General features: G+C 48.9%; 1 protein-coding gene across 1 annotated transcript in view; it reads left to right on the top strand.

Annotated features, from left to right (window-relative positions):
* LOC111146240 (polypeptide N-acetylgalactosaminyltransferase 17) overlaps positions 1–25,493 on the top strand; it is a 439,328-nt gene that overhangs the window by 328,369 nt on the left and 85,466 nt on the right. Inside the window, exon 6 of the mRNA XM_022501704.1 lies at positions 3,346–3,463. Within this exon, the coding sequence (XP_022357412.1) occupies positions 3,346–3,463 (118 nt within the window). The remainder of the gene's footprint in view (positions 1–3,345; positions 3,464–25,493) is intronic.

Raw genomic sequence — 25,493 nt, 5'->3', positions numbered from 1 at the left:
TCCGTCCTCTTGAGCCTCCACCACTTCCTCTCCCTCCCTCCCCTCCTCTCTCCATCTCTCCTCCTCCTCCTCCTCCTCTTCTCTCTTCCACGCCCCTCCTGGTCAGCCTGGGCTGCAGGACACCTCCCTGCTGTCCTGGGTTCCGGCCAGTTCAGCCAGTGTGTCCCTGAGACATCACGGAGCCCTTCCCGGCGGGGGCCTTCCCCTGGCTGTGTTACTTTCCCTCCTTTGTCCCCAGCAGGCAGCCTGCTCTGGGCCAGCAAGGCCCCAGCTCCCGGGGGAACCTTCTCTGCCCTCGGGCACGTGGCCAGTCGAGGGCAGATGCCTCCGCAGGACGGATCTGCTGGTACAGACCCAAGTTCCCAAGTCCCGTCCCCGGAAACCTGGTTCCATGGTTCTGGGCCGCAGTCAGGAGTCTGCGTTTTCCAAAGACCATCCCGGTGATGCTGGTGCAGATGGGCCCCGAGCCGGGCTCCGAGAAACACCCTTTCAGTCCCAGCCACCCCTCCGAGAGTGTGTGCGGCCTGCCCCTGCCGTCTGACTGCATCAGCCTTGCTTGCCCGGGAGGGGCTGGAAAGCAGTGTCTGGGGGCAGGACCTAACTGCACGTGAATGTTACTGTGGGGAATTTCTGGGTGCCGAGCATAGGCTGTCGGGGGACTGTCCCAGCGCACCTTTCCGGAGGTGCTCAGCATTTGCCCTCAAGAAAACTGAGGTGCTCCCTGTGCTGCCCCATCCCCCCTCCTCCACAGGTCCCTGTCATCTCCCGTGGCTGGCGTTTCTCCATCACGTGGGTGGACCCTGGTGCTGAGCTCCCCCAGAATGACGCTTCCCTGCAGTTTGCTCCGCTGGCTGCGTGAGAACACACCGTCCCTCCCCCGATCATGAGGAGGAGGGAGCGTGTGTTCTCATCACCGCTTGGTTGCGAAGAACAGAAACATATTCCACCGGTTTCAGTAGGATAGAACACCAAGACTCGGGGGGCTCCTGCGTGACCTTGGGGGACAGAAGGCAGAGCTGGGCCTGTCAGCTGATGGGAGGCCAGAGTCACCAGGCTGCCCCTCACCACGGCCTCTCACCAGCACCGTGCATCTGCTTCCTTCCTTGGCACAATCGTGCACTTGCACACGGGCCGAGGTAGCCTCCCCAAAATGGTGCCCTGAGCCCTACAGATGAAGGAGGCCATGTGGTTCTCGCTTCCAGAATCCTCCCGACTCCGAGTTTCAGGAAAAACATGATTCGATTGACCCAGTTTGGGTCTGGTGCTCATTCCTAGTTCGGTTAGTCTAGGCTGGGGCGGGGGTGGGAGGTGGTGGGCTCACACCGTGCTTTTCCATGCTAGGGTCAGCCGCCTATCTCTGAGGGCCGCAGGGCTGGGAGGAGAGGGACATCAGGCCGAGTGCCTCCCCTCCCTGGGCGGCCTGTGCGACACCTGTGGAGGGCCGCCCCCCGTGTCCGGGGCTGTGACTGGTACGGGATTTCTGGAGAAAACACTATGGGTGGGCTTCCCAGTGACAGGGCCGGGAAGCCGTCTTCATTGAGCCCTTGCTCTGTGCACAGTGCACTTCTCTGCACAGCGATACTCAGTATCCAGAACATTCCGTTAACATCACGCAAGTGTGGGTCTCCATGGCAACACCAGCGTTCAGACTGCTGCCATCAGCGCCGAGCGCGGGTGTTTCCAGGGTGTCCCTCCGCTCCCTCCCACATGGGGCCGAGGACTCCAGATCAGGAGCAAATGAGGCTCTGACACGGAGGGTCACGGTGCAGCTCGAGGGAGTTTCACCCCATGAGCCGCTTCCCACAGGCCTCCTCCTCCTGCAGGAAGCCTTCTCGGGAGCGCAGAGTGGACCGGAGTCTGGGGGTGCTGACCACCCCCCTGCCGCGACTCAGGGCGCCGAATCTCCGCGGCCTCGGTCCAACGCGGCTGCTGTCACTCCTCAGAAATGCGCGGCCGGGCTTCAGGCGAAGCTGCACTGGGCGCTGGTCCGGTATCGCCTCCCGACGGCTCCGGGGGGTCGTCCCTGAGGCTTTGCTTCGGGGGGGCTTGTCCCCGGTTTTCACTGAGCCAACTTGCGCGCGTGGCCCACGTGCGGCTGGAAGAGATCATCATGGCTTCATGCATCCAAGACTGAAGCGTTCGTCGTTGTTTCCGACTTGCCGGTCGCAGGCCACCCTGCCTGCCGATTCTTCTTCTTCGTAGTATTTTAAGATTCTGTTTGTTTATTTGTCAGAGAGAGAAAGCAGGGGAGTGGCGGGCGGGCGGCAGGCAGAGGGAGAAGCAGTCTTCCCACCGAGCAGCCGAGCAGGGAGCCCGACGCGGGGCTCGATCCTGGGGTCACGACCCGAGCCACAGGCAGACTCTGGACGCACTGAGCCACCCGGGCGCCCGCTGCCAGGACTTGTCATCTCTCCCGCGGGCACCCTCCGCGGCAGGCTGAGGCGGTGTGTTCCCGGCGCTGCTGGTCTCCTGGATGAGTCGTCTCCCGTCCTGGTCCCTGCGTCTGCGCTTCTCTGTGACTGTCCCGGATGCTCATCGCGTCACACGGCTGTTGCCTGACGTGCCACGAGAACCGGCCCGTGTTTGCAGACCCCACGGGTCACAGGAGACCGTCCTGTGTAAGCTCCCAGAAGCCCGGCTGCCGCTAGATGCCCCGGGCACCCTAACCAGCCCAAAGCCGAAACAGAGCTTGGGGAGCGTGTGCGGGCGCGAGATGGGAACTTCGGGGACGTGCCTCGATGTGCCGGAGTGAAACCCGGTACCTGTCGGGGCGGGGCCTGCCGAGGGGCTGCTGGCATGTCCCCTTAGTGGCTTTAGCTCCTCCTTTCTTTAAAAAAAATTGATAACTAAATAAATAATTTTTTTTAAATTGGTAATTGGCACCTAACAGTGGGTGTAACCTGTTGACTTGATACGTTTTCTACGGCTGTGTGGTCGCCGCCGCCGCAGCGTACCGCTAACACCTTCCCGCACATAATGGTCTTTCCCGCGGAATGAAAGCATTTAGGAGCCGGTGTCCCAGCTTGAAGAACAGGGTGCGGTCTCCTGGCGATGATGACCTTGCTGTGCGCGTGACCTCCAGAGCGCACGGACCTTCACACTGTACATTCAGACCCCGCGACCAGCATCCCCCCTGCCCCCAGCCCCGAAGCCCCGGTAACCAGCGTCCTCCTCTGGTTCTATGAGTCCGGCTCTTCCAGACGCCGCGTGTGACTGAGAACATGCAGTGCTTGTCCCTCTCTGCCTTCGCAAGGCCCACGGGGGCTGCAGACGGCGGTATTTCCTTCCGCCCGTGGCGGAGTCGTAGGTCCGTCAGTCGACTCTAACCTCTCCTCTCCCCCGCAGGACGCCCGCCATGATTGGCTGCTCCTTTGTGGTCAACAGAAAGTTCTTCGGGGAAATCGGTCTGCTGGACCCTGGCATGGATGTGTACGGGGGAGAAAATATCGAACTCGGAATCAAGGTTTGTGTGCGGCATCCCTGCCTTGTGCTTTGTTCTTGTCTGTGAGCCGAGCTGCCTGGTCATCCTTAATGTGTATTTAAAGTTTCCTTACTGGCGAACGGTAGAAGCAGTCACCCGTCCCCACTCCTGCAAATGTGCCAGTGGCTTGTCACCCTCTTTAGGCAGGGGGACCCTGGGCTTTCCCTTCGGCAAAGGTTGAACCATGTTTCATGCTTTGGTGACCCACACTGGACGTGAGCCAGAGAATTCGGTTCCCATTTCCACCCAGCTTTTCTTCTTTCCTTAACGTGTTCTTCAGAGTAGGTTATCTCCTTTGTGAGTATTTCCACGGTACGCGTTTTGACGATTTCTGTGCATCAGGGAATCGTTAAGAGGCCGGAAGCGAGAAGGACCATATCCTGTGGGACCCTTCCTTTAGAAATGCTTCCAAGAAGGAGGACGGGGAAGGGGAAGGACGAAGCCGCAGGATGGTCCTCTCGCTGGGCCCTCAGCCCGGGTCGGCGCCACCGTTAGATGGCGTGTAGATGGCTGACCCTCCCCGCGGGCTTGAACTGCACGGGTTCACTCACATGCGGAACGGACAGTGTCGTACGTGTATTTGCTCTGCCTTATGATCTCCTTAATCACGTGTTTTTCTCTAGCTTACTCTACCGTAAGAATACAGTACGTGATATACACAACATAGAAAATACGCGTTCATCGGCTCTTTACGGTATCGCTGAGGCTTCTGGTCCGCAGCCGTGGGCTCGGAGTAGTTGAGTTTTCGGAAAGTCAAGAGTTGCACGTGGATTTCTGACTGCACGCCGGTGGTCAGCGCCCTAAGCCCCCATGTTGTCTGAGGGTCCGTTGCACTGTGTTCTGCTTAAGATTTTGTTTGAAGGCGTGAATGATGGTGTAGAGGAAAACACAAGTTGGCCACTTTGATGCATTCCAACCTCGTTGTTACAGAGTTGAGGTAAATTAACCGCAGCCAGGAGCTGGCGCGGGAGCAGGGGAGTTCCTTGAAGACTCAGTAAGCACTTCACTGGTACGTCTTGTCCACACCACAAAGGGTGGGTGCTGGGGAGACCCCCAGCCGGGGCCTCTGTGGCCATTGCCCTTTGTCCCGAACCTTTGCATGCCCGAGTCCCTGGGAAGCAGGCTTGCTGGAAGCCACTCAGGACACAACTGTGAGGTTTAAAATTCACTGAATTTCTTTTGCCTTCCTCCGCCACGTCTCGTTTCTGTCCTATCAAGCAGACTCCCAGTGCCGATCTCCTACCCTAATCGAGGCTGCTGCTTTTGCGTCCTGTCTCGCTCGTGGATCCCTTCCTCACTGCTCTGTACCCTCCGTCAGCCCCTCATCGACCCTTGAGCCCCGCCGTGGAATGAAAGGCATCGTGCCTACGATGGCCCTCAGGGCCGCATGAGCGGAAGGGGACAGTGAGGCCGTCCCCCTCTCCTCACATCACTCCCTTCCGAAGATTGCCAGCCCTTCCGCTCCTCTCAGGGTCAGGCCGGGTTCTTTCCTGGATGGGATTTGCATAGGGTTTCTTTGTAAAGCCCCGTAATTAAAACGCCCGTGCATATGTCCTTATAGTGAAGATTCGTGTCATCCACCCGTTTGGAATTTAACAGAAGGAGAAGATCTGGACCCGGTGTATTGAACTTGGCCTGTAACTTAGCCCCCACCTTGCTCTCTCCTCCCTCTGTGTCCTTGTGCTGTTCTGCTGCCTTCTCTTCTCTGAGTTCTCGCTGAGCCTGGCGCGCCGCGGAACTGACGTGGTCACTGTGAGTGTTGTTCTTCTCCGCCCTGCCCTCACTGACCGCAGACTGTCGGGGCCCGGATCTTTGATGTGCTCCCCTGTGTCCCAAGCGTGTAGAGCCACGCTCGGCACGTGCTCCTTGGGTGCCCGTTACTACACTCGTGCCTGAATGCACGTCTGTGGGCGCCTGTGAGAGCTCCGGGCAGCCGCCTGTGAGAGGAGCAGTCACGGAAGCCCTGTGTGGACAGAGAGACTGGGAGGTCTCTGTCTGCTGTTAGAAGGAAGCCCGTGAGGAGTAAGACGTCACCACAGAGGAGGGGACCGGATGACGGCAGAGCTCTGCCCCGTGGAGCCAGGGGCACAGGTCGGGTCCCGGGCTGTGGGGTCAGGAGAGGCTCCCGGATTCGACCGCCGTTGCCCACTGTGTTCCAGGGAAGACGGAGGCTGTGACGGCAGAATCCAGTGCCGAGGCTCGCTGAGATGTTGGTCTCCCCACACGTGCAAGGACATTTGCTTTGCCGCGTCTTGGATCCTGCGAAGGTCTGTGCGTGCAGCGCCGCCAGGCCCGGTGCTGATGGGGATGATGGTCCTGTGTGGCGGCCCCTCCGTGAACGGGGGCCGGGGCCCCATTGGCTTCCGGCCGAAGCAGAGCCCGGCAGAGCAGAGCCCGGCAGAGCAGAGCCCGGCAGAGCACAGCCCGGCAGAGCACAGCCCGGCAGAGCACAGCCCGTGTGCCAGCGGCCGGCCCAGCGCCCAGCGCGTTCTGCTGCGCAGCCACCTTTCCAACAGGCCAGAGCGGGCGGTTCGGGGGATGCCGCCCCCAGTCCCGCTTCCCTTCTGCTCCCAGCTGCGCTCTGCTTGCGGCTGTGGGAGCTTCCGACGGGTCAGCGGCCCGTCCCTGACCAGCCGCATCAGCCTCTTCTGGGAACTGGCCACAGTGCAGATCCTCGGGCCCCGTTTCCCACCTACTGAGTTGGACGCTCTGGGCTGCAGTTCAGTGACTTGTATTTTAACAAGCCTCCTGGGTGATTCTGTCGCACACCCAGGCTTGAGAGCCACCGGTCTGCAGCCCGACCTCAGCCTGCCTCCAGGCAAGGACACACCTTCCTCAGAAAGCAACTCAGGTGAGGACCCACGGCTTCCAAGGCCCTCCCCGGGTGTCGCTCACCGCCACCGCAGGCCCCCGGGGGCCCTTCTCCCTCTGCCCGGCGCAGACAGCCTGGGTGCCCTCGGTATCAGCACCCGCCTTCCTCATGACCTTCACGAGCAGGTGTACGGACCAGGGGACCGCAGGGTTTCTGATGACAAGGCTCCCCGTGTGAAGTGGTCCACACGTTACAAACTGTATTGTTCTTTCATGCTGTGCCGTTTAGAGCCACCCAGAGCAAGCATTAGGTGAACAATAAATACATTGTCAAGAGAGCCATCCCTGTTGCCTGAAAAAAAACCCAGAACTTTATTTAATACACACACACACACACACACACACACACACACACACACACACACACAAGTTTCATGTAGCGTCCACATATACAATTATGCAAACTAACCTATAAGAAATTATGCACAATTGGGGCGCCTGGGTGGCTCAGGGGGTTAAGCATCTGCCTTCAGCTCAGGTCTTGATCCTAGGGTCCTGGGATCAAGCCCAACATGGGGCTCCCTGCTCACTGGGGGGCCTGCTTCTCCCACTCCCTCTGCCCTTCCCCCCACCCATGCTCTCTCTCTCTCTCTCTCTCTCTCTCTCTCAAATAAATAAAACCTTTTTTTAAAAGAAGAAATGACCCAAAATCTGATGTTTTAGTTATGTAGGAAGATTCGAATATGAGAACACTATCTTTGTGGATTTTTTTCACCAAGAAATGGGTCCATCTGCAATCTTTCTAACTCTTCTTTGACATTTTTTGTTGCTTTTTATTTCCATCCTCAGTGAGTAAACATGTGTCACAAGAATAAAAATGCAAAGTCTTACTGTGGTTCGGGGAAAAACACCAGCGGGGTTGACTCCTGGGCCATTGCTCGGGTGAAAGGCAGCTTCCCTGTGACCAGAACGGTCCGTCCGGGCGTGGGGAGTGGGGCTCGTCAGGACTGAGAAAATAAACGAGATCAGAAATGAGAGGTTTCTTCTTGCTCTGAGTGACATTAATCAGAAACTATTAACAAGGCGTATCGTTGTAACATGTCCAAATGGGAAGAGAGAGAAAAATTCTCCAAGGAGAGCAGACCAGATACATTACTTTGAAGTGGTGTAAAATCACATGCCTTCAGACCTCTCCAATCTAGCAACTTCTCCAGGAAGGAGTCATACTATCTTTTCTGGAGCCTTGGAGAAAAGGGTGACACCCAGGTCTACCGAATCCTGTCGGGCAGCCGAGCCTAAAGATGGACAAGAGAAGGACGTTATGAGGCCCTCAGACTCTCAGAAAACCTCTTTGCGTGATCGGGTACCTCAAGGACCGTGTGTGTACGTTTTAGTAAATATTTGTGAGACCGATGATGCGAGACACAGGTCTGCAAACTAGAGGGCGTGGGGAGGCACCAGGTGATAACCTTCTGGCCCACTCGAGCCCCGGGACCTTCCCCTTGGTGCAGCTCCATGACAGTGGCTGCTAAGTTTCAGACTCATGTCATGGTGAGCGATGGGCAAAGGATGTGTGTATTTGAATTTGCTCAGAGTAACAATAATGTGTGTAAATGGCAGAGTTTGATCTGGCTGCCACAGTGGCTGGTTGCATAGTGCCTGGTGTCCCTGGGCCACACCATTTTCCTAAGGTGTTTGGATGCCATTCTCATAACCCAAGTGGGCCCCAGGGTGGCATCCCTGCCATCTTGCCCAGCCCAGGACACTCGAGTTCAAGACACTGGAAGCCTGCAGGGTTACCCAACTTACCCAGGTTACCCTCATAGTTCCTGAGCCAATTAGGGTAATGACGGCAGCAGATCTGAAGGGTAGCCTCCTTCAAAGGGGTCATCGAGCACTTATAGGCTGTCTGGGGTCACCAAAGCCCCAGTCCCCCACATGAACATGGAATATCCCACTCACACTGGTCTCAGTGTGAGCAAAACTCACAGTTTTGCTTCCCACCTTGTCTCTTATCTCTGTGAAGCTGGTGGTATAATTCATCCCAACTCTGAAGGCCTGAGAACTGGGAGCTGATATACATACAGTCCCAGACTGAGTCCGAAAGTCTGAGGACCATGAGTGCTAATGTCTGAGGGCAGGAGAAGGTGGATGTCTTGGGTCAAGACCAGCTGTGACTGGTGCCGTGACCCCCACCCCAGCCACTTCTCCTCCATGCAGGACTCGTCTTCCAGCACCCCTCTTTACCATCAGAATTCCCCCTGCCCTCTCTGAGACCCTTGCTATCCAGAGCTCTGATATTCAGAAGCTTCTTGTGACTTTCGTCTTCCATTTGGAATTCTTGGGCTTGTCTGTCCCATCTGGTGGATGTTGTGATTTGGATAAACGTGTGGGGAGAGAAACCAGACCACCAGTTCTGTTCAGTTACCCTAGTCTTTAGATTATAGGAGTCTTTGGTTCTCCCTCCCCTATAGGCATTGGTGTCTGGCCGTGTGAATATCTTCCTTGTGCATGATTCGAATATGTCTGTGATCAAATTCAGGGGGAAGCTCCTGGGCATTTGGGGATAGGGTTGGCCTTGGGGCTTCACGCACTGGTCTTTGATCAAGACGCATATGTTATAGGTGGCCAGCAGTTCCAAAAGCATGGAATGCTTTTGAATAGAAAGGGGGCACGTTGAGTGCCTTCTGTGCTCTAGCAGGATGTCACTGGGGCACCACAGTGACTGACATAGCTTCTACTTCCATGAAATTTATGGTCAGGCACAAAAGCCATTCCGTAACTACCAGTGTGATCAGTATGAAAAGACAGGCTGGGAGGACGCTGTGGGAGAATCTGACAAGGGAATATGACTTAGCCTGGGGAACTGGGAAGAGCCTCCCTAAGGGAATGATGTTAAAGACTTTAAAAATAAAGTGAATTTAAATAGGCAGAGAAGGTATGGGTGTGGAGTGTGGGAATAAGGCTGTTCCAGGAAGTTTCAGTTCAATGACATGAGTGAGTCCTAGCGATCCCCTGGACAGCATAATGCCTGTGTTGTGTACTTCAACCTCTGCCAACAGGGTAGATCTTGTGTTGTGCTTTTTTATTAATTAGTTTATTTTATTGCGATATAACTGACACATGTCCCTGTGTAAACTTAAGTCGTGCAGCGTGATGGTTAGAATTATACGTATCGTGGCGTGGTTACTGCGGCAAGTTTAGTTAGCATCTCCTATAGGGTCAAAAAAGAGAAAGTGAAAAAAAAAATCCCTTGTGGTGAGAGCTCTGGGGATTTACTCCCTTAACAACTTTCATACAAATCCTAGAATAGTGTTAACTGTGGTCCCCATGCTGTATGTGACCTCCCTAATGCACGTATATCTTGTCACTGGAAGTTCTTACCCTTTCACCTCCTTTCTCCTCCTCCCCCTTCCCTGCCTCAGCGGACCACAAATCTGATCTTTTGTCCTTAGAGTTTGTTTATTTTTAGATTTTGCATACAAGTGAGATCATGCAACATTTGCCTTTCTCTGACTTATGTCACATACTGCTCTCAGGGTATTTAATGCTCTCATGTTGCCACAAATAGCAGGATTTCCTCATTTTTCGTGGCTGAACAATATTCCATTATGTATATGTGATCAGTTTCTTTGTTCGGTTACCTGTTGATGAATACTTGGGTGATTTCCATATCCTGGCTATTTTAAGTAATGCTTCTATGAACATGGACGGGCATATATCTCCTGAAGTTAGCATTTTCATTTCATTTGGATAGTTTCCCCAAAGTGGAACTGCTGGATCATTTGGTAGTTCGATTCTTAATTTTTTTGAGGCTCCTCGATCCTTTTCCTTACTGGGCTCACTAATTTACATTCGTACCAACGGTGCAGAAGGGATCCTTTTTCTTGTCTTCTTGGTGATGAGCATTTTAACGGGCATGAGGTGACAGGTCCTTGTGGTTTCATTTCCCTAATGACTAGTGATGTGGATCATCACTTCAGGTCCCTGTTGGCCTTTCCTGTGTCTTCTTTGGAGACATGTTTAGGTCTGTTTAGGTCTTTTGCCTACTTACTGACTTTTTCCCTTTTGAGTTGTATCAGTTCTTTATAAATGTGGATGTTAACCCCTCATCAGGATATGTAGTTTGCAAATATTGTTCCCATTCCCTAAGTTGTCTTTTCACTTTGTTGATTGTTTATTTTGCCGTACAGAAGCTTTTTAGTTAGACATGGTCCCACTCGTTTATTTCCTGTTGTGTTGCGGCTGCTTTCGATGTCCAAGAAATCATCACCAAGACCCATGCCAAGGAACTTCTTTTCTGTTTTCTTCTAGAAGTTTCATGGCTCCAGGTCTTACATTTAAGTCTTTAACCCATTTTGCATTAATTTTGTGAGCAGTGTAAAGCAGAGGTCTAGTTTCTTTCTGTTACGTGTGAGTATCTAATTTTCCCAGCACCATCTGTTTAAGAGAGTGTGTTCTCTCTTTTGAGTACTCTTGCCTCCCTTGTCCAGTATTAGTTGATCGTATATGTTGGGGTTTATTTCTGGGCTCCCAGTCTGTTCTGTAGATCTGTCTGTCTGTTTTTATGCCTCTGTCACGCATTTTGGTTGCTATGGTTTTATAGTATAGCTTGAAATCAGGAAACGTAATGCTCTCTCTTTGTATTTTCTTCTCAGGATGGCTTTGGCTATTTGGGGCCTTTTGTAGTTTCATATAAATTTTAGAATTGTTTTTTGTACTTATGCAAAAAATACCTTGGGAATCTTGATAGATATTACATTGAATCTATAGCTGGCTTTTGGTAGTATGAATATTTTAACAGTACGAATTCTTTCAATCCATGAACATAGGATATATTTTCATTTGTCTGTGTCATCATTCGTTTCCTTCATCAGTGTCTCACAGTTGTCAGAGTAGAAGTCTTTCACTACCTTGGTTAAGTTTATTCCTAAGTATTTTATTGTTTTTGATGCTGTTGTAAATGGGATCATTTTCTTTATTTCTTTTTTCAGATAACTCATTGTTAGTGTATAGCAATGCTACTGATTTTTATATGTTAATTTTGTATCCTGGAACTTTACTGAATTCACTGATTAGATCTAACAGTTTTTTGATGGAGTCTTTATATTTTTTCTATATAAAATCATGTCATCTGCAAATAGGGAATTTTTTACTATTTCCATTTCAGTTTTGATGCCTTGTATTTCTTTTTCCTGACTGATGGCTCTGGCAAGGACTTTCAGTAGTTGAATAGGAGTGATGAAAGTGAAAACACTTGCCTTATTTCTGATCTTACAAGAAAGTATTTCAGCCTTTCACTATTGCATATGATAATAGCTCTGGGCTTATCATATATGGGCTTTATTATGTTGAGGTACACCTCTTCTATGCCTGATTTGTTTAGGGTTTTTATCATAAACAGATGTTGAATTTTGTCAAGTGTTTTTTTCTGTATCTGTTAAGATGATCATATGATTTAAGTGTCTTACCACGAAATAATAAAAATAATAGTAGAAATAATATAAATAAAGAGCATGGGAGGAGATTTTTGAAAGTGATGGATATGTAATACATAGATTGTGGTGATGGTTCCACAGATGTATACATATCTTCAAACTCATCAAGGTGTATGCATTAAATAAGGACAGCTTTTTGTATGTCAGTCATATCTCAATAAGGTGTCTCAACAGAGAAAAATATTTCAGGCAGAGAGAATGGTATGTGCAAAGGATTGGAATTCTGAGAGGGAAATATTCTGGAAACTACAGGAGTTCCAGATGTCTGGAACAGAGAAAGGAAGAGGGAAACATATTGGACGTGGTTGGGGCTTGGGTTATGGAGGACTTGTAAACAAGAATTTGGCTTTTCCTTAAGGACCACTGTGCACATTTTGAAAAACAAAAGATATATATGTGCATATATATAATATATATTATACACACACACACGGATGTGTGTGTGTGTGCGTGTGTGTGTGTGTAGTCCTATGTACCCATCACCCAGCTCCTTTGAAGAGATTTAAGGGAAGTGAGGTTATCTGGCTTTTCCTTTTTTTAAAATCAAGGATCATTACGACTAGCATGTGGAAAGTGGACTTTCCTTAGTGAGAGAGCATGGACTATGGTTGGGACAGTGGAAGAGACATGGACAAATTCAGGAAGTAGAAGAGACAGTGTATGAGGAAGACTGATCATATGAAAGGAATGGTGGGAAGTGGGGAGGTCAAGGCCAACTCCCCTATTAGTAGCTCGAGCAACTGAGAAATGCTGGTGCTGCCCTGAGATAAGGAACCCACTGGAGGAGGTTTGGGAGAAGGTTTAGTCTCTGAAACACTCAAGTGTATCCAGCAGGCAGCTGGCTGTGTGAGGATGGAGCTAAGGAGAGAGGCCCAGGCCTGAAGTAGGCTTGAGCATCTTTGGTCCATAGATCATATCTGAAGTCTTGAGAGGGAAGAGGTTGTGTAGAGAAAGGAGAAGAAAGGACAAGACAGAAGTCCAGAGAAAGGCAACATTTAAGGTGTGAAAGGAGCGACTGGAGAGGAGACTGAGAAGTGGGCCAGAATAAGAGCAAAACCAAGAGAGTGAGCTTGTGGCAGCGGAGAGAGGAGCGTATGTGGGTACCTGACGTTGGTCTTTCGGGAGGCATGGAGAGGAGGGAGTGGACACAAGCGCCATTCAGGAGGTGTGACTTACCAGCCCCTGCTCGGTGACTGGACATGAGGAATGAATGAGAAGTGGGTGTGAAGGATGCTTCCCATCTTTCCCAGCAACTGGGTAGTCTCACTTAGTGAACACTGGCACGGAGGAGGGTCTGTAGGTGGGGACTCGAGGACTTCCATTTCAAAAACACTGGGGTCGAGGAGTAGCAGTTCTCTGTGACCTGGCAGTGAGATGTCAAAGGGAATATAGGAGTAGGATGGAGTCCCAGCCAAGAGCACGAGGAGGTGGAGGGTTCCAGGGCAAGGACTGGGTATTCACTCTTCCACTCAGGGTCTGCTGGACTGTGGTGCCGAGGGCTTGGAGTGACTTAAATGAGCTAGGGCATGGGGACTCCTTTTATGGTTCGAGCCAGTGGCCTATGGAAGAGTTAGGAAAATAGCATTATTGTCATTATTGTTTCATCAAAATATAATTAACATACACTCTTAATCCCCTGTGTCTATTCCATCCATCCCACCCTTCGCCTTCCCTCTGGCAACCACCAGTCTGTTCTCTATATCTGAGAGTCTTGTTTTTTGTTTGTCTCTTTTTTTATTTTTGTTTGTTTTGTTTTATAAATTCTACATTTGCATGAAATCATATGGTATTTGTCTTTCTCTGACTGACGTATTTCACTCAGCGTCCTACCGTCTAGTCACCCATGTTGTTGCAAACAACAAGAGCCTACTGAATGGGAGGAGATATTTTCAAATGACGTACCCAGTAAGAGGCTACTATCCACAGTATATGAAGAACTCAGACAACTCAATACCAAAAAAGCAAATAATCTGATTAAAAACGAGCAGAGGACCTGAATGGATGTTTTCTAAAGAAGACATACAGATGGCCAACAGACACATGAAAAGATTTTTTTTTAACCGAGAACTCTTCATCTCTTTTGCTGCTTATTTTTGGGAAAAGATTTTCGTTTTTTAAAATATGTTTACAATTTTCATAGCTCTGCTCCCTGCTTCAGTTGCACACAAGTATGTGAGCTTCCTGGCTGCCCGTCCAGCCCCACTGTGTTCTCCTGTTCGTTTCTATGACGCTTCCCGAAAGGAGAGGGTGAGGTTCCCCCAAAGTCCCCATCAGAACAGCAGCTGATGAACCACCCACCTATAAAGACTGAAAACCCGCAGTGACACCTTCCTCTTCTAGCCCTCACTGCTAAGGGATGCTCTCACCACGGTGCAGAATGGTGCTTTGTAGGACATGGAAAGAGCAAGAGGAAGTTAATTTAAACTGTTCATGGCATTAGATAGCAGGGCCATTTTGCTCTCTTTATTGAAATGTATTGCCATCCCCTTAAAGACAAAATAAGCTCATATACGTAGAATGTGAAAAAACATACAAATGTGTGCACGCGCGCACACACACACACACACACACACACAGACCCCCACACCACACAAATCTTGCTCAAGAGACCTTCCGCGGACGGCCGGCGTGTGACGTCAGTTGTGGAATAAAATGGCCTCCACAGAGATCCTAAAACTTTAGCGCTGATTTTGTGTGGCCTGGGAATCCCATCCTGAGTGGACGAGGGCTTTGATTACTTTGTCTCTTGCCATTTTTTCCCCCTCTTGCTTTTTGGAGAATGAAGAATTCAGTCATTCCATTTTATGTTAATTTCTTGTATTTTAATTCAACATTTTATTATGGAGAATTTGAAACATACACCAACACGGAACAGTCTAACGAATCCAAACGTACTAATCGTTCAGTTTCAACAAATATCAGCATCTTGCTACGTGTTCTCCAGCTACGACCCCTCAGCATTTCGAAAGTATATCCCTAGACGGCCTACCGTCCCAGCTGTAAAAACTCTAGAACACGTTGCTAACGTAGAAAGGCTTTCTCCAACATAGGCACAACATACACTTACACTTGGTAAAATTCAATACCCAGACCATGTTTCTCAAAAACATTTCTCAAAATTCTGTGCAATCTCTCTGTCCATACTTGTGCACAAGCACACACGCACACACAACGCACACGCACATGCACACGCATGTACAGTTGCTTTCTTCAAATAAGGATCCAAACATCATCCACACATCGTGTTTGGCTCATAGGTTTCTTAAATGCCTTTTGATCTGTGACATCCCCCACCGTTATTATTCTCACGCGATTCGTTGTTGAAGACCCTGAGTCATTGTCCAGTGAAGTTTTGCACCATCTGGATTCTGAGCGGATTGATTCTTCTTGATGTCTTTGATGCATCCCTTCTACTCATGTTCTCTGTGCTGGGCTACAGCCCCCCTTATCTGCAGTATCACTTCCTAGGGATTCCTCTACTCATGGTCCACGGTGGTCCGGAAGGAGGTGATCTTCCTGACTTGCTGCCCTCAGGAGGTCAGTAGCAGCCTAACACTACATCACCGTGCCCTGTGCCGCTCGCCTCACGTCGTCTTATCACGTAGGCATCTCATCGTCTCGCATCATCACAGGAAGGAAGGACGAGTGCAGGACAATCATATATTTTGAGAAAGAGAGAGACCATGCTTGCATAGCTTTTATTACAGGGTGTTATAATTGTTCAATTTTATTAGTAGTTTTTCTTGTTAATCTCTTACTATGCCTAATTTTTAAATTGAACCTCATCATAGGTATGTTTGCATAGAACAAAAACACAGTCTATCTAGGGTTCAGTACAGTCTGCAATTTCATGCACCCATGGAAGATCTTGGACTATATCCCCTGGGGATAAGGGAGAAGAACCACTGTAATTCGTCTACTAGGTCTACTGTAATTAGACCTAGAAAGTTTACTGGACTTGGCTTCCTTCCTTCTTCCTTCCCACCCTCCCGTCTTTCCTTCTCAGTAAGAGTGCTTCCAGTCATGCTGCAAACTTCCTATCACATCACATCAGGAGATACACAGCATCTGGTGTTTCACACTTTGTGAGGTTAAGTTTCAGCGGCGGGTTCATGTGTTGTCAGCCCAACTTGTCCATTACAGAAGTTGCTCATCAACCTTGCCCCTGAAGGTTTTAGCAGCCACTAATGATCATTGCCTGGATGCATTATTTCATTAAGGCCTACGAAATGGTGATTTTTGAACTCTACATTAATTCTGCATTTATAAGCTGGAACTCACCTATTATAAAGGAACTTTCCCTCGTCAACTATGTGGATACTCTGAGATACAGTTCAAACAGGGGAGGTGGGATAAATGCTAGTTCTTTCCTTTCATTTAAACATTTTTAGAATAAGGAATTGTTGCCATAGCCACCTCCAAAGATGACCAACGGGGTCTTTCCCCCCAGTACTATTATGGACTCACAGGTTTTTTTGGAAATGTGTATTTTATGTGTCTAAATCCGTGACAGTCATTATCGATTCATTTGCCCATTATATAAGAGTTTTTGTTGAGGTATTATTCAATACCATGAAGGACACAGGGTTTTAGTCTTCAGTGTGACGGAGTTCAGTTATACGCATCCCTATTGTCACCTCCCAAAACATGACTCGAACATTTCCATTGCCTGAAAACTCCCTCTTGGCCCCTTTGCTGTCCTTTCCTGCCACTACCCCCCACCACCACTTCCAGGCAAGCATTTTCTGATTTCTGATGACTTGTTTCTGTCTTAGAACTTTACATAAAGGGAATCATATCTCAGATACTTTACTCTTCCGGCACAAGTAATGTGTTTCGCGTTCCTCCTTCTTGCTGTATGTGTCAGCAACTCCTCCTTTCTTATTGCTGAGACGTACGCTACTGTGTGAATATAGGAGAGATTTGTTCATTCATTTTCCTGCTGAAGGAATAGTTGGGTGGTTTCCAGTTTGCAACTGTTAGGAGTATTCACGGAAAAGTCATTTTTGGACATACGTTTTGGTTTCTCTTGGGTAAATACCTCGAGATCGAATAGCTAGAATATGGGGAAGACGTATGTTTAACTTTTTAAGAAACCACCAAATGGCTCTCCAAAGTATCCTTTTCTACTCTCACCAGCATTGGGAGAGTCCCAGGAGTTTGGTATCTTTACCTGTATTTGGGATTATCGGTATTTCTTTTAACAAATCTCATAGGTTTGAAGTGGTACCTCTGTGTCGCTTCAATTTATATTTCCTTCATGGCTGATGACATTGAATACCCTTTCTTGCGCTTTTTGGATAATCTGTATATCTTTTTTTTTTTAATTTAAATGCAGTTAGCCAACATACAGTACATCATTAGTTTCAGATGTAGTATTCAACGATTTATCAGTTGCCTATAACACCCGGTGTGCTCATCATGTCACATACCCGCCTTAATCTACTTTTGCCCATTTTTAAAATACTGTGTGATTTTGTTGTTGACTTTTAGAGATTCATTATGTGTATACTGGATACTATTTTCATAGATACGTACTATGAATATTTTTCTCCAGTCTATGGTTTGTCTATCCATCTTTTCCTATTTTCTTCTAGAAGCTTTATGGGTTCTAGCTTTTACCTGTAGGTCTTTGATCCATAAAGCCCCTACGGAAAATGTAAGAGGATATATTGAGGTAGGCAGGACTGTTTCAGAATGGACACAAGAGACTTCATCGAAATTTAAAATTTCAGCTAATCAAGGTATACCATTAAAACTGTATAAGCACATCAACACACTGGGGAAAATATTCGCAGTGTGTATATCTGACCAAGGAATTTTATCGCAGTTATATATGATAAATCCTAAAAATCAGGAATAAAGAAATAGCAAGAGATTTGAACACCCACTTCGCAGAGCTTTCTTGCTTTCTGTCATAAGAGGTTTTGGTCTCATTTGTGTATTTCCTATCCCTGACTTAGGATCAGCCGTTTCTCCAAGAAGCCCTAGTTCCTTCTAATGGGAAACAGTAAAACTTTAGAGACTGAAGTCTCTTCAGTCAGGGTGCCCATTGCTCGTGGATTGTCACTATGTTGCTTTTACACTAGCAAAGCTAGGTCACATTGAGCTTTGTGGACAGAGAAATGCATATCATTATTTCACACTAACATTTCTGTTTTGAGTTTGTGATTACAGGATTTTTACTTCTTTGATTTTATACTTATCTTTTACTGAAAGACTAGGTTCCTACGATGGAATTTCTTCTTTGCATGATTTTACAACTATGTAAATAATGGTTCCAAAATAAGAATGCCAGCTACCTAGTTAATGAAATTTAATACTTCTTTGTGGTTTGTTTTATCCTCAAGATGAATTCCGCTGGAGCTGTGTAGTCATTGCTCTATGATTTAGTTATTTGAAGTAATTTTCTCTGTGTGGTTATATCACGTTCTCGATACAGGATGTTAGAACTATGTAGCAATGGACAATGAAGCTCACTTTCTTTTCTCTGTTCGTGTTTACAAGTCAGGTGATTAAAATCATGTGACCTAAAGTTTTCGCTTTAAAAAATTTCTTAGAGCAATTTCAGAGTAAAACTGACAGAAAAGTACAGAGATTTTCCATACCCCACTGCCCCCGCACATCCAGAGCCTCTCCCATTCTCCGGACCCCTGACCAGAGTGGTGCATTTGTTACATTCGATGAGCCTGTACTGATCTGTCCTTGTTACCCAAAGTTGATGTTACTGTTTGCTCTTGGTGTATGTCTTACGGGTTTGGACAAATGTATACCGACATGTATCCATCATTCAGCATCATACAGAGTATTTTTGTTGCCCTAAAAATCCTCTTTGTTTTCTGCCTATTCATCCTTATCCCCAACCCCAAGCAACCACTGACCTTTTTACTTTGTTTCATGGTCGTTCCTTTTTCAGAATGTCATATAGTTGGAATGGTGCAATGTGTCGCCTTTTCGGATTGGCGTCGTTCCCTCAACCATATGCATTTAGGCTTTCTACACATCCTTACGTGGCTTCATAGTGCAGCTGAATAATAGTCCATTGTCCGGATGTGCCACAGTTTACTTATTCTCTTACCTACTGAGACACCTCTTGGTTGCTTCCAAGTTTTGACAGTTATGAATAAAACTGTCATAAGCATTCCTGGGAAATTTGGGCAGTACCATAGGTCATAGCAATGTACACAAACACTTTTTTTAATGTATCCAACTTTATTCACTTTGATTTCTTTTTTAAATTTTTTATTTTTAATTAACATATCATATATTATTAGCCTCAGGGGTACAGGTCTGTGAATCACCAGATTTATACACTTCACAGCACTCACCATAGGACATAACTTCTGCACCAAACACTTTTTATGTCTCCTTCTGACCTCCTGTTTTATTTTATTTTAGTTTAGTTTAGCTATTATGTTCAATTAGTCAACATGCAGTCCCTCATTAGTTTCTGATGTAGTGTTCAATGATTCATTAGTTGTGTAAAATACCTAGTGCTTATCACAAACCATGTCCTTCTTAGTACCCATCACCCGGAAAAGATTTTATTTGAGAGAGAGAGTGCAAGAGGGGGTAGGAAGAGCAACGAGCAGACTCATGCTGGGCTCCGGGGCTTCATCTCACAACCCTTCATTATGGCTTGGCTTCTGGATCTGATTAGGTGGAGGCTCTGTAATTACTATTATTATTGTTGTTGTTGCTAGAACATTGGAAAAAAAATCAAGAACTGCCAGGCATAAGAATAAAATAATCCCTCCCCCCCCCAAAAAAATAATCCCTCCCTCCCCCAAAGCATCTGGTTGATTGTCAAAGCTAAATTAAATTATCACGTACCAAAACTAAGCCAGGGAGGAGAAATAGCCCATAGAGGGGCTCAAACGGCCCCCAGAACTCTAAAAAGTGGGAAGAGAGCATGACTGTCATCAGTGGGTAGAGGGAGCAGAGAACAGAAGGGAGAAGAGCTCACAGGCCTTGTCTGTGTCTTTCGTCGTGTGGTACTTTTTGCCACCACAGTCTATACTGGGTGCTTAAGAAGAGAAGCGAGTGGATAGTAAGTTTGAGGATGGTTCCCACAGCTGTCATCAAATTGACACGGGGGGCACATGGGTGGCTCAGTGGGTTAAGCCTCTCCCTTCAGCTCAGGTCATGATCTCAGGGTCCTGGGATCGAGCCCCGCATCGGGCTCTCTGCTCTGCGGGGAGCCTGCTTCCCCCTCCCTCTCTGCCTGCCTCTCTGCCTACTTGTGATCTCTCTCTCTTTCTATGTCAAATAAATTAATAAAATATTTTTTTTAAATAAATAAACTGACACAGGAGAGGGAGGCACTTCAAAATAACCCTACTGTTGACTGGCACGAACACTGTGCTCAACACTTTATAAACAAGATTGTTCAGTCCTCCCGGCATTCCTGTGAATCAGCCATCATCGATTCCATTCTATAGATGATATGAGGATTGGCAGAAGCCAAGTGATTTGTCAGAGATCTTGGAGCTAATACAGAAGAGCCAGGACTCAACCCCAATCTGCCTGACTCTAAAGCCCCCTGGGGCTTTGCTCACCTGCTACTTGGTGTCCTTATGCATCCCGGACGCCTCAGCCTCTGGGTAGCTGTGCGAACTGCAAATTACACACGGGTGTCGTCATAGAGTAGGTGCTCGTACAGAAGACAGATCATAGAGTAATTCCATTTGTAGCAGATACGATGTTCGTAATTCCGATGTAGTCACACAGATAGATCTCAGGCCCATACATCTATTTCATGTAATGCGCTATCTCATATATAGAGGAGGGTAGTTATATAATAAACAAAAATGTGTTTGAAACAGCATGAAATTGGATTTCCCCATCCATAAGTTGTGTTATATTTATGTCTAAGTTATAGTTCAAGAAACAGAACCGCGATGTTGATACTTTTATAAATGGTGTCTAATGTATTTCTATTAAGGGGAGATATATTTGTCGTGTTGAAATGTATTATCATAATAGCCAAACCATTTACTCTGCCACTGGAAAACGGTGTGGTATTCTGTCTGGAATTCCACTTGCCTGTTTCCAGCCTGCCAGATGTATTGTAAATTATTGTAGGCGTCTGTGAGTTATTTTATAGGAAGCATCCATCTAGTTTTACAACTCCGAAAAGTCTGTCACTCTCATTCATCTCCCTGGGAATAAAGCAATAATTTGATTCTCTATAAATGTGAACCTGAATTTACACCATCCTCTCCAGTTGGGAGACTCGGTGATGTGGGTGAGTTATAGCTCTGTGTCTCTGGGGCAGGGGACCGGAAAGTGGCATCCTGGCCGGATGTGTTTGTTGCCATTTCCTTCACTTCCGCAGAAGAGGGGGTGAGAGTCAGACTGCCCCTATCCTGTTTGGGATGTCCCTGTTTTGTTCCCTGTACCATGTGGGCTTGTCGCCTGCCATGCCACAGGGGATAGCCCCAAGGGTGCTGAGCCACTGCGTTCAGGTCTGGATGCCATGGTTGGGTGGATATGTGCAAATGCATGGGCACCAGATGCGCTCAGGCTTGAGAGGCCCCCGCGGATGCTGACATTTCACAGCTTTCACGGGAAAGTGGCTGACCACTTGGGGTCTGTCAGATATTTGCTGTCCTGTGGATAGCCTTTTGGGCAGACCCGTGTTGTCCATCCTTGGCATCTGTCCTTGGGCTTACTGGAGAAGAGACTATCTGGGAACTGTCCGTGTTTTATCCCTTTCTTCCTTTGATAAGACGCCAGGCAGTAGTTGCTCGGGGGTCTGTGGACTGAGGCTGCTTGTGCCTGGAAATCTGGACGCTTCCATAGCCAGGGAAGTGGGCAGTGGGAAGAGAGTCTGAGTAATCATGAAAACGAGGAGGTTGGGAAGAGGGACAGGAATCGGGCCTGGAGGCTATAGCCAGAAAACTGGAGTTCCAGGATGAGCAGAGGAAGGAATGATGGCTGATGGGGTAAGCGATGCGGAGAGAAGTCCTGGAGGGGAACCCGAGACAGGTGGGCCCCGGACCCCTGGGCTGGCTTCTTCACGCATTCTACAGCACGCTGCTCGGGTGGGCTGGCTGAGCTGGCCGCCCTCACGGGGACCCTTCCCTTGGCTGTGGTCCCCACTGAGGAATCCACATTCAAGCATGAATGTGTCTCAGCCCTCTCTTTATCATATTCTGGGTCTGGAAATTTTGTGCTGGAGGCTGTCCCTAATTGAAACCATTTGTCCTGGAAGGTCATTTCCTAAGGATTACACACAGTCAGGCTCAGCATGAAAACGTGTCGTGAATGACTTGTGTTATTGTGGAGGTTCTTGTTCCAATGACTCAGTTTGGGGAAGAGAAGTGTCCATGGAAACATGGCAGATGGATTTGTCAACGGTGACCCTCGACGTCAAAGCCGCTGTCCATTCGTACGCATGATGCTGCGTACGGACCTTCCGGTGACGGCCTCATGGAACCACTCTCTATCTCACAGAGTATGAAACGGCTTCCTGTCTGCCTGTTTTGTAATTAATTCTCTCTTCTTTTGAAAATCTAAATGGGAAATATATTGTGCACTTGACAACTCCATAAATTTTAAAATACTCGAGCTTAGAAATGTAACTCCGCATTTGCTCAATGTGACTGGAAGAGAAAGAATTAGGACCTCGCGTGTTTTCCAAAACTTGCGTTTAGACTCCGTTCCACCTACAAGGACAGCCATGTAGGAAACCATAAAGGTCCATCCTGTTGGTGTCAAAGACGCCAAAGAAACAGGCACTTCCAGTGAAAAGCTGTCGTTTTCCCTTTTTCCCCCTTAAGGTCTCCTTTTTTTCTCACCCAGAAAATCGCCAGTTCTTCAGGCTTGGAATGGTTATGATACATTTGGAGCTCCTTCTTGAGGACATTCTCAAGGGAGAGTCGTCCCAGAGGCATGCCGTGGGTCTGGGACCAATGAGGGTGGCCTGCCAGAGTTCGAGAGCACAGGGACAGGCTTGAAGCCTGCTCTGCGGGGTGGGGGTCCCTCCGAGGATGCTCGGCCGCCTGAAGAACCAGCAGCTGTGACTGCAGGACAGCTGTCGACGTGGGAGGAGAGCTACACCCAGGCCGGAGAGTGTGCAAGGCACAATTTCTTGAGAACCAGATGACAGAAGAGGTAGATGGGTTCGAGAGAATTGGTTGATGTTCACATTCTATGCGTGTGACAAATAGCCCCAAACTGATGGCTTAAAATAGCAGCGGTCATCTTATTACCTCTTGTGCGCATCAGGAATTCAGACAAGGTACAGTGTTTAGCAGAGGAATTGCGTCCCCCACCCCACACACACACAGAGATAGGTTGAGGTTCTAACTCCCGGGACCTGCGAGTGTGATCTTATGTGGAAGTAGGGTCTTCGGGCTCGCCCCAACCCCATAAGATTGCTGTTCTGGTGGAAAGGGATCACACAGACACACAGGGAGAACACCGTGTGGCCACCCAGGAAGCTTCTGGAGTGCTGCAGCTACAAACCGAGGGATGCCCGGAAGTCCCAGGGCTTGACGGCCACCCCCAGAAGCTGCCATTAGGCAAGGGAGGATCCTCCCCTACAGTTTCAGAGCGAGCGTGGCCCTGCCAGTAGCTTGATCTTGGGCTTTTCGTCTCCAGAACTCTGAGTCAATGCAGGTCTGTTGTTTTCATCCCCCAGTGTGAGGTCTTCGTTACGGCAATCCAAGGAAACTAAGACCGCCTCTTTCCATGCCGTCTGGGGCATCAGCTGGAAGAACTTAAAGGGTGGGAGTTGGAATCTCCTGGAATGTTCCCTGGCACGTCTGGTAGCTGATCTTGGCTGTCAGCTGGAACCTGAGCTCCACGCCCAAGTAGAACACCTCCGTGGGGCCCCCCCAGGTGGTCTTGGGGGTGGGCTAACTTGGGCAGTTTCGCATCATGGCGGCTGGATTCCAAGAGCATCTTTAAAGGACCAGGTGGAAGTTGTATCATTGTGTCACCTCTGACCTTGCCACCCAAGTCACAGTGGCATTTCTACTGCCATCACAATTCAAGGGAAGCCCTGGGTTCAGGAAGAGGAGACGGAGACCCCACTTCTTGATGGGCAGGATGTCAGGGCCACATTACAAAAGCACACGTGGAATGGGAAGGATCATCACAGCAATTTGGGGAAGATCCAACCTGCGCATTGGAGCATGTCCCACCCCAGCTGGGGTAGGTTAGACACCTCCATCTAAGGGTGGGGCACAGGGGACAGGGACCGTCCTTCCTTCCTCCCTTCCCCTTTCAATTCTGCTATCTCCTTTATGGGATTTCTTCCTTTTGGGGGCGTCTTTGCTGCCACATTCAGTTCTTGCAACCATGGTCTGGTCCCCCAACAGAGGAGGAATTAAATTCTGTCCAGTAAACCGTTCTGAGTCCTGTGTGCAAGAGCGTGAGCCAAGTGTTGTGTCAGCCTGCAGAGAAGGAGGTTGCTGGCCTAGAGGAGTCGCACTGATGGCCTATGACAACAGCCACGCCGCTGAGCCCAGACGTGAGTTCCTGCATGGATGCAGAGCGTTGCCGAAGTGAGGAGACTGGAAGCGGTCTCCTGGTGGCCACGGTGAAGGCTGTCTCCATTGCAGGAATCAGCGCTGCCGGACTACCGCGGTGTTCTGCCCCCAGGCCCCTTTGTGCTTGGCCTGGACTCACCTTTCCTCACGGTCCCCTGCGCACGGTACCGCAGCTCCGTTTCTCACTCGGAGGGAGATGCAGTTCTGTGCCTCAGAAGGCAGGAGCAAATCCACATTCTGGAAGGGGCTTGTTTCTCTGAGAAACACCGGCTGACTCCCCCAGAAGCAGCGGACTGTGTCCTTCATGGTCCGTGGCTCACAGCGGGCTTCCCTCGGCGGGCACAGGCGTGGAGGACACGGAGCGTGCGTGTGGGTCTTACACACATGGAGTCCCTGCAGCTGTGTTTGTCGCGTCTCTTATCTGCCGTGGGTGGTAATTTTCTTGTTTCCAGCGGGACTTTTGGGTTGTTTGGAGCCTATTTATTCTTTTTTTTAATTTAGTAGATTTACGGCGGAAAATCCTGGGAGATACATCTGCGGAAGTGAGGTGCCTCGACCAACTTTCTAGAACTACTTTAGCTTGCAGCTAGAGGTGAACAGAATCCGAGGGAAATGCCTAGAGTTTGGTCAGTGTAGCAAGTGCTAAGTGTGTGCTGTGTGCTGGCCCGGGGTGCTGAGGGTCTCCCACGGCGCGGAGCTGATGGTCTGGTTGACGGATCCATGTTAATGATCCACGAAGAAACAGTAAAGCATTGGGTTAAATGACGGGAAGGGGGAGGGTTGAGTGCTGTGCGAAAGGACGGGCTGGTGGGCCGGGGACATCTGTGCTCAGGGAGGACCTCTCTCAGGAGCGGTAACAAAGCCCGACCTAAAGGGGAAGGAGGAGAGCAGAGAGCAGCCAAGAATGGTCCGGACAGAGAGCAGGACAGATGGCGCCTGCAGCTCCAGAGACAAAAGGGGGTTCCTGGGGCTCCAGGCCCTGGGGGAGGCCCGTATAACTAAGCCGGAGGATCAGGCTGAGAGCGACGAATCTGGAAAAGCAGGAAAGGGCCAGGCCTTGTGTGGCCTTGTAGGTCACCTGGCACACTGGGGACTTTATCCTGAGTTCATGAGAAGTCCATGAAGGAGGAACCAGAGGCTCCGTAGCGCACTTGGGTAGAGACAGGGCTGAGAGGAGGCAGGCTGTCCTGACCGCACTGGGAA

This window comes from Enhydra lutris, unplaced genomic scaffold (genome assembly GCF_002288905.1).
Source record: "Enhydra lutris kenyoni isolate GAN:26980312 unplaced genomic scaffold, ASM228890v2 scaffoldscaffold13, whole genome shotgun sequence".
Classification (NCBI taxonomy): domain Eukaryota; kingdom Metazoa; phylum Chordata; class Mammalia; order Carnivora; family Mustelidae; genus Enhydra; species Enhydra lutris.
The sequence above is the reverse complement of the archived record's forward strand: the minus strand, read 5'-3'. Positions and strand labels throughout refer to the sequence as shown.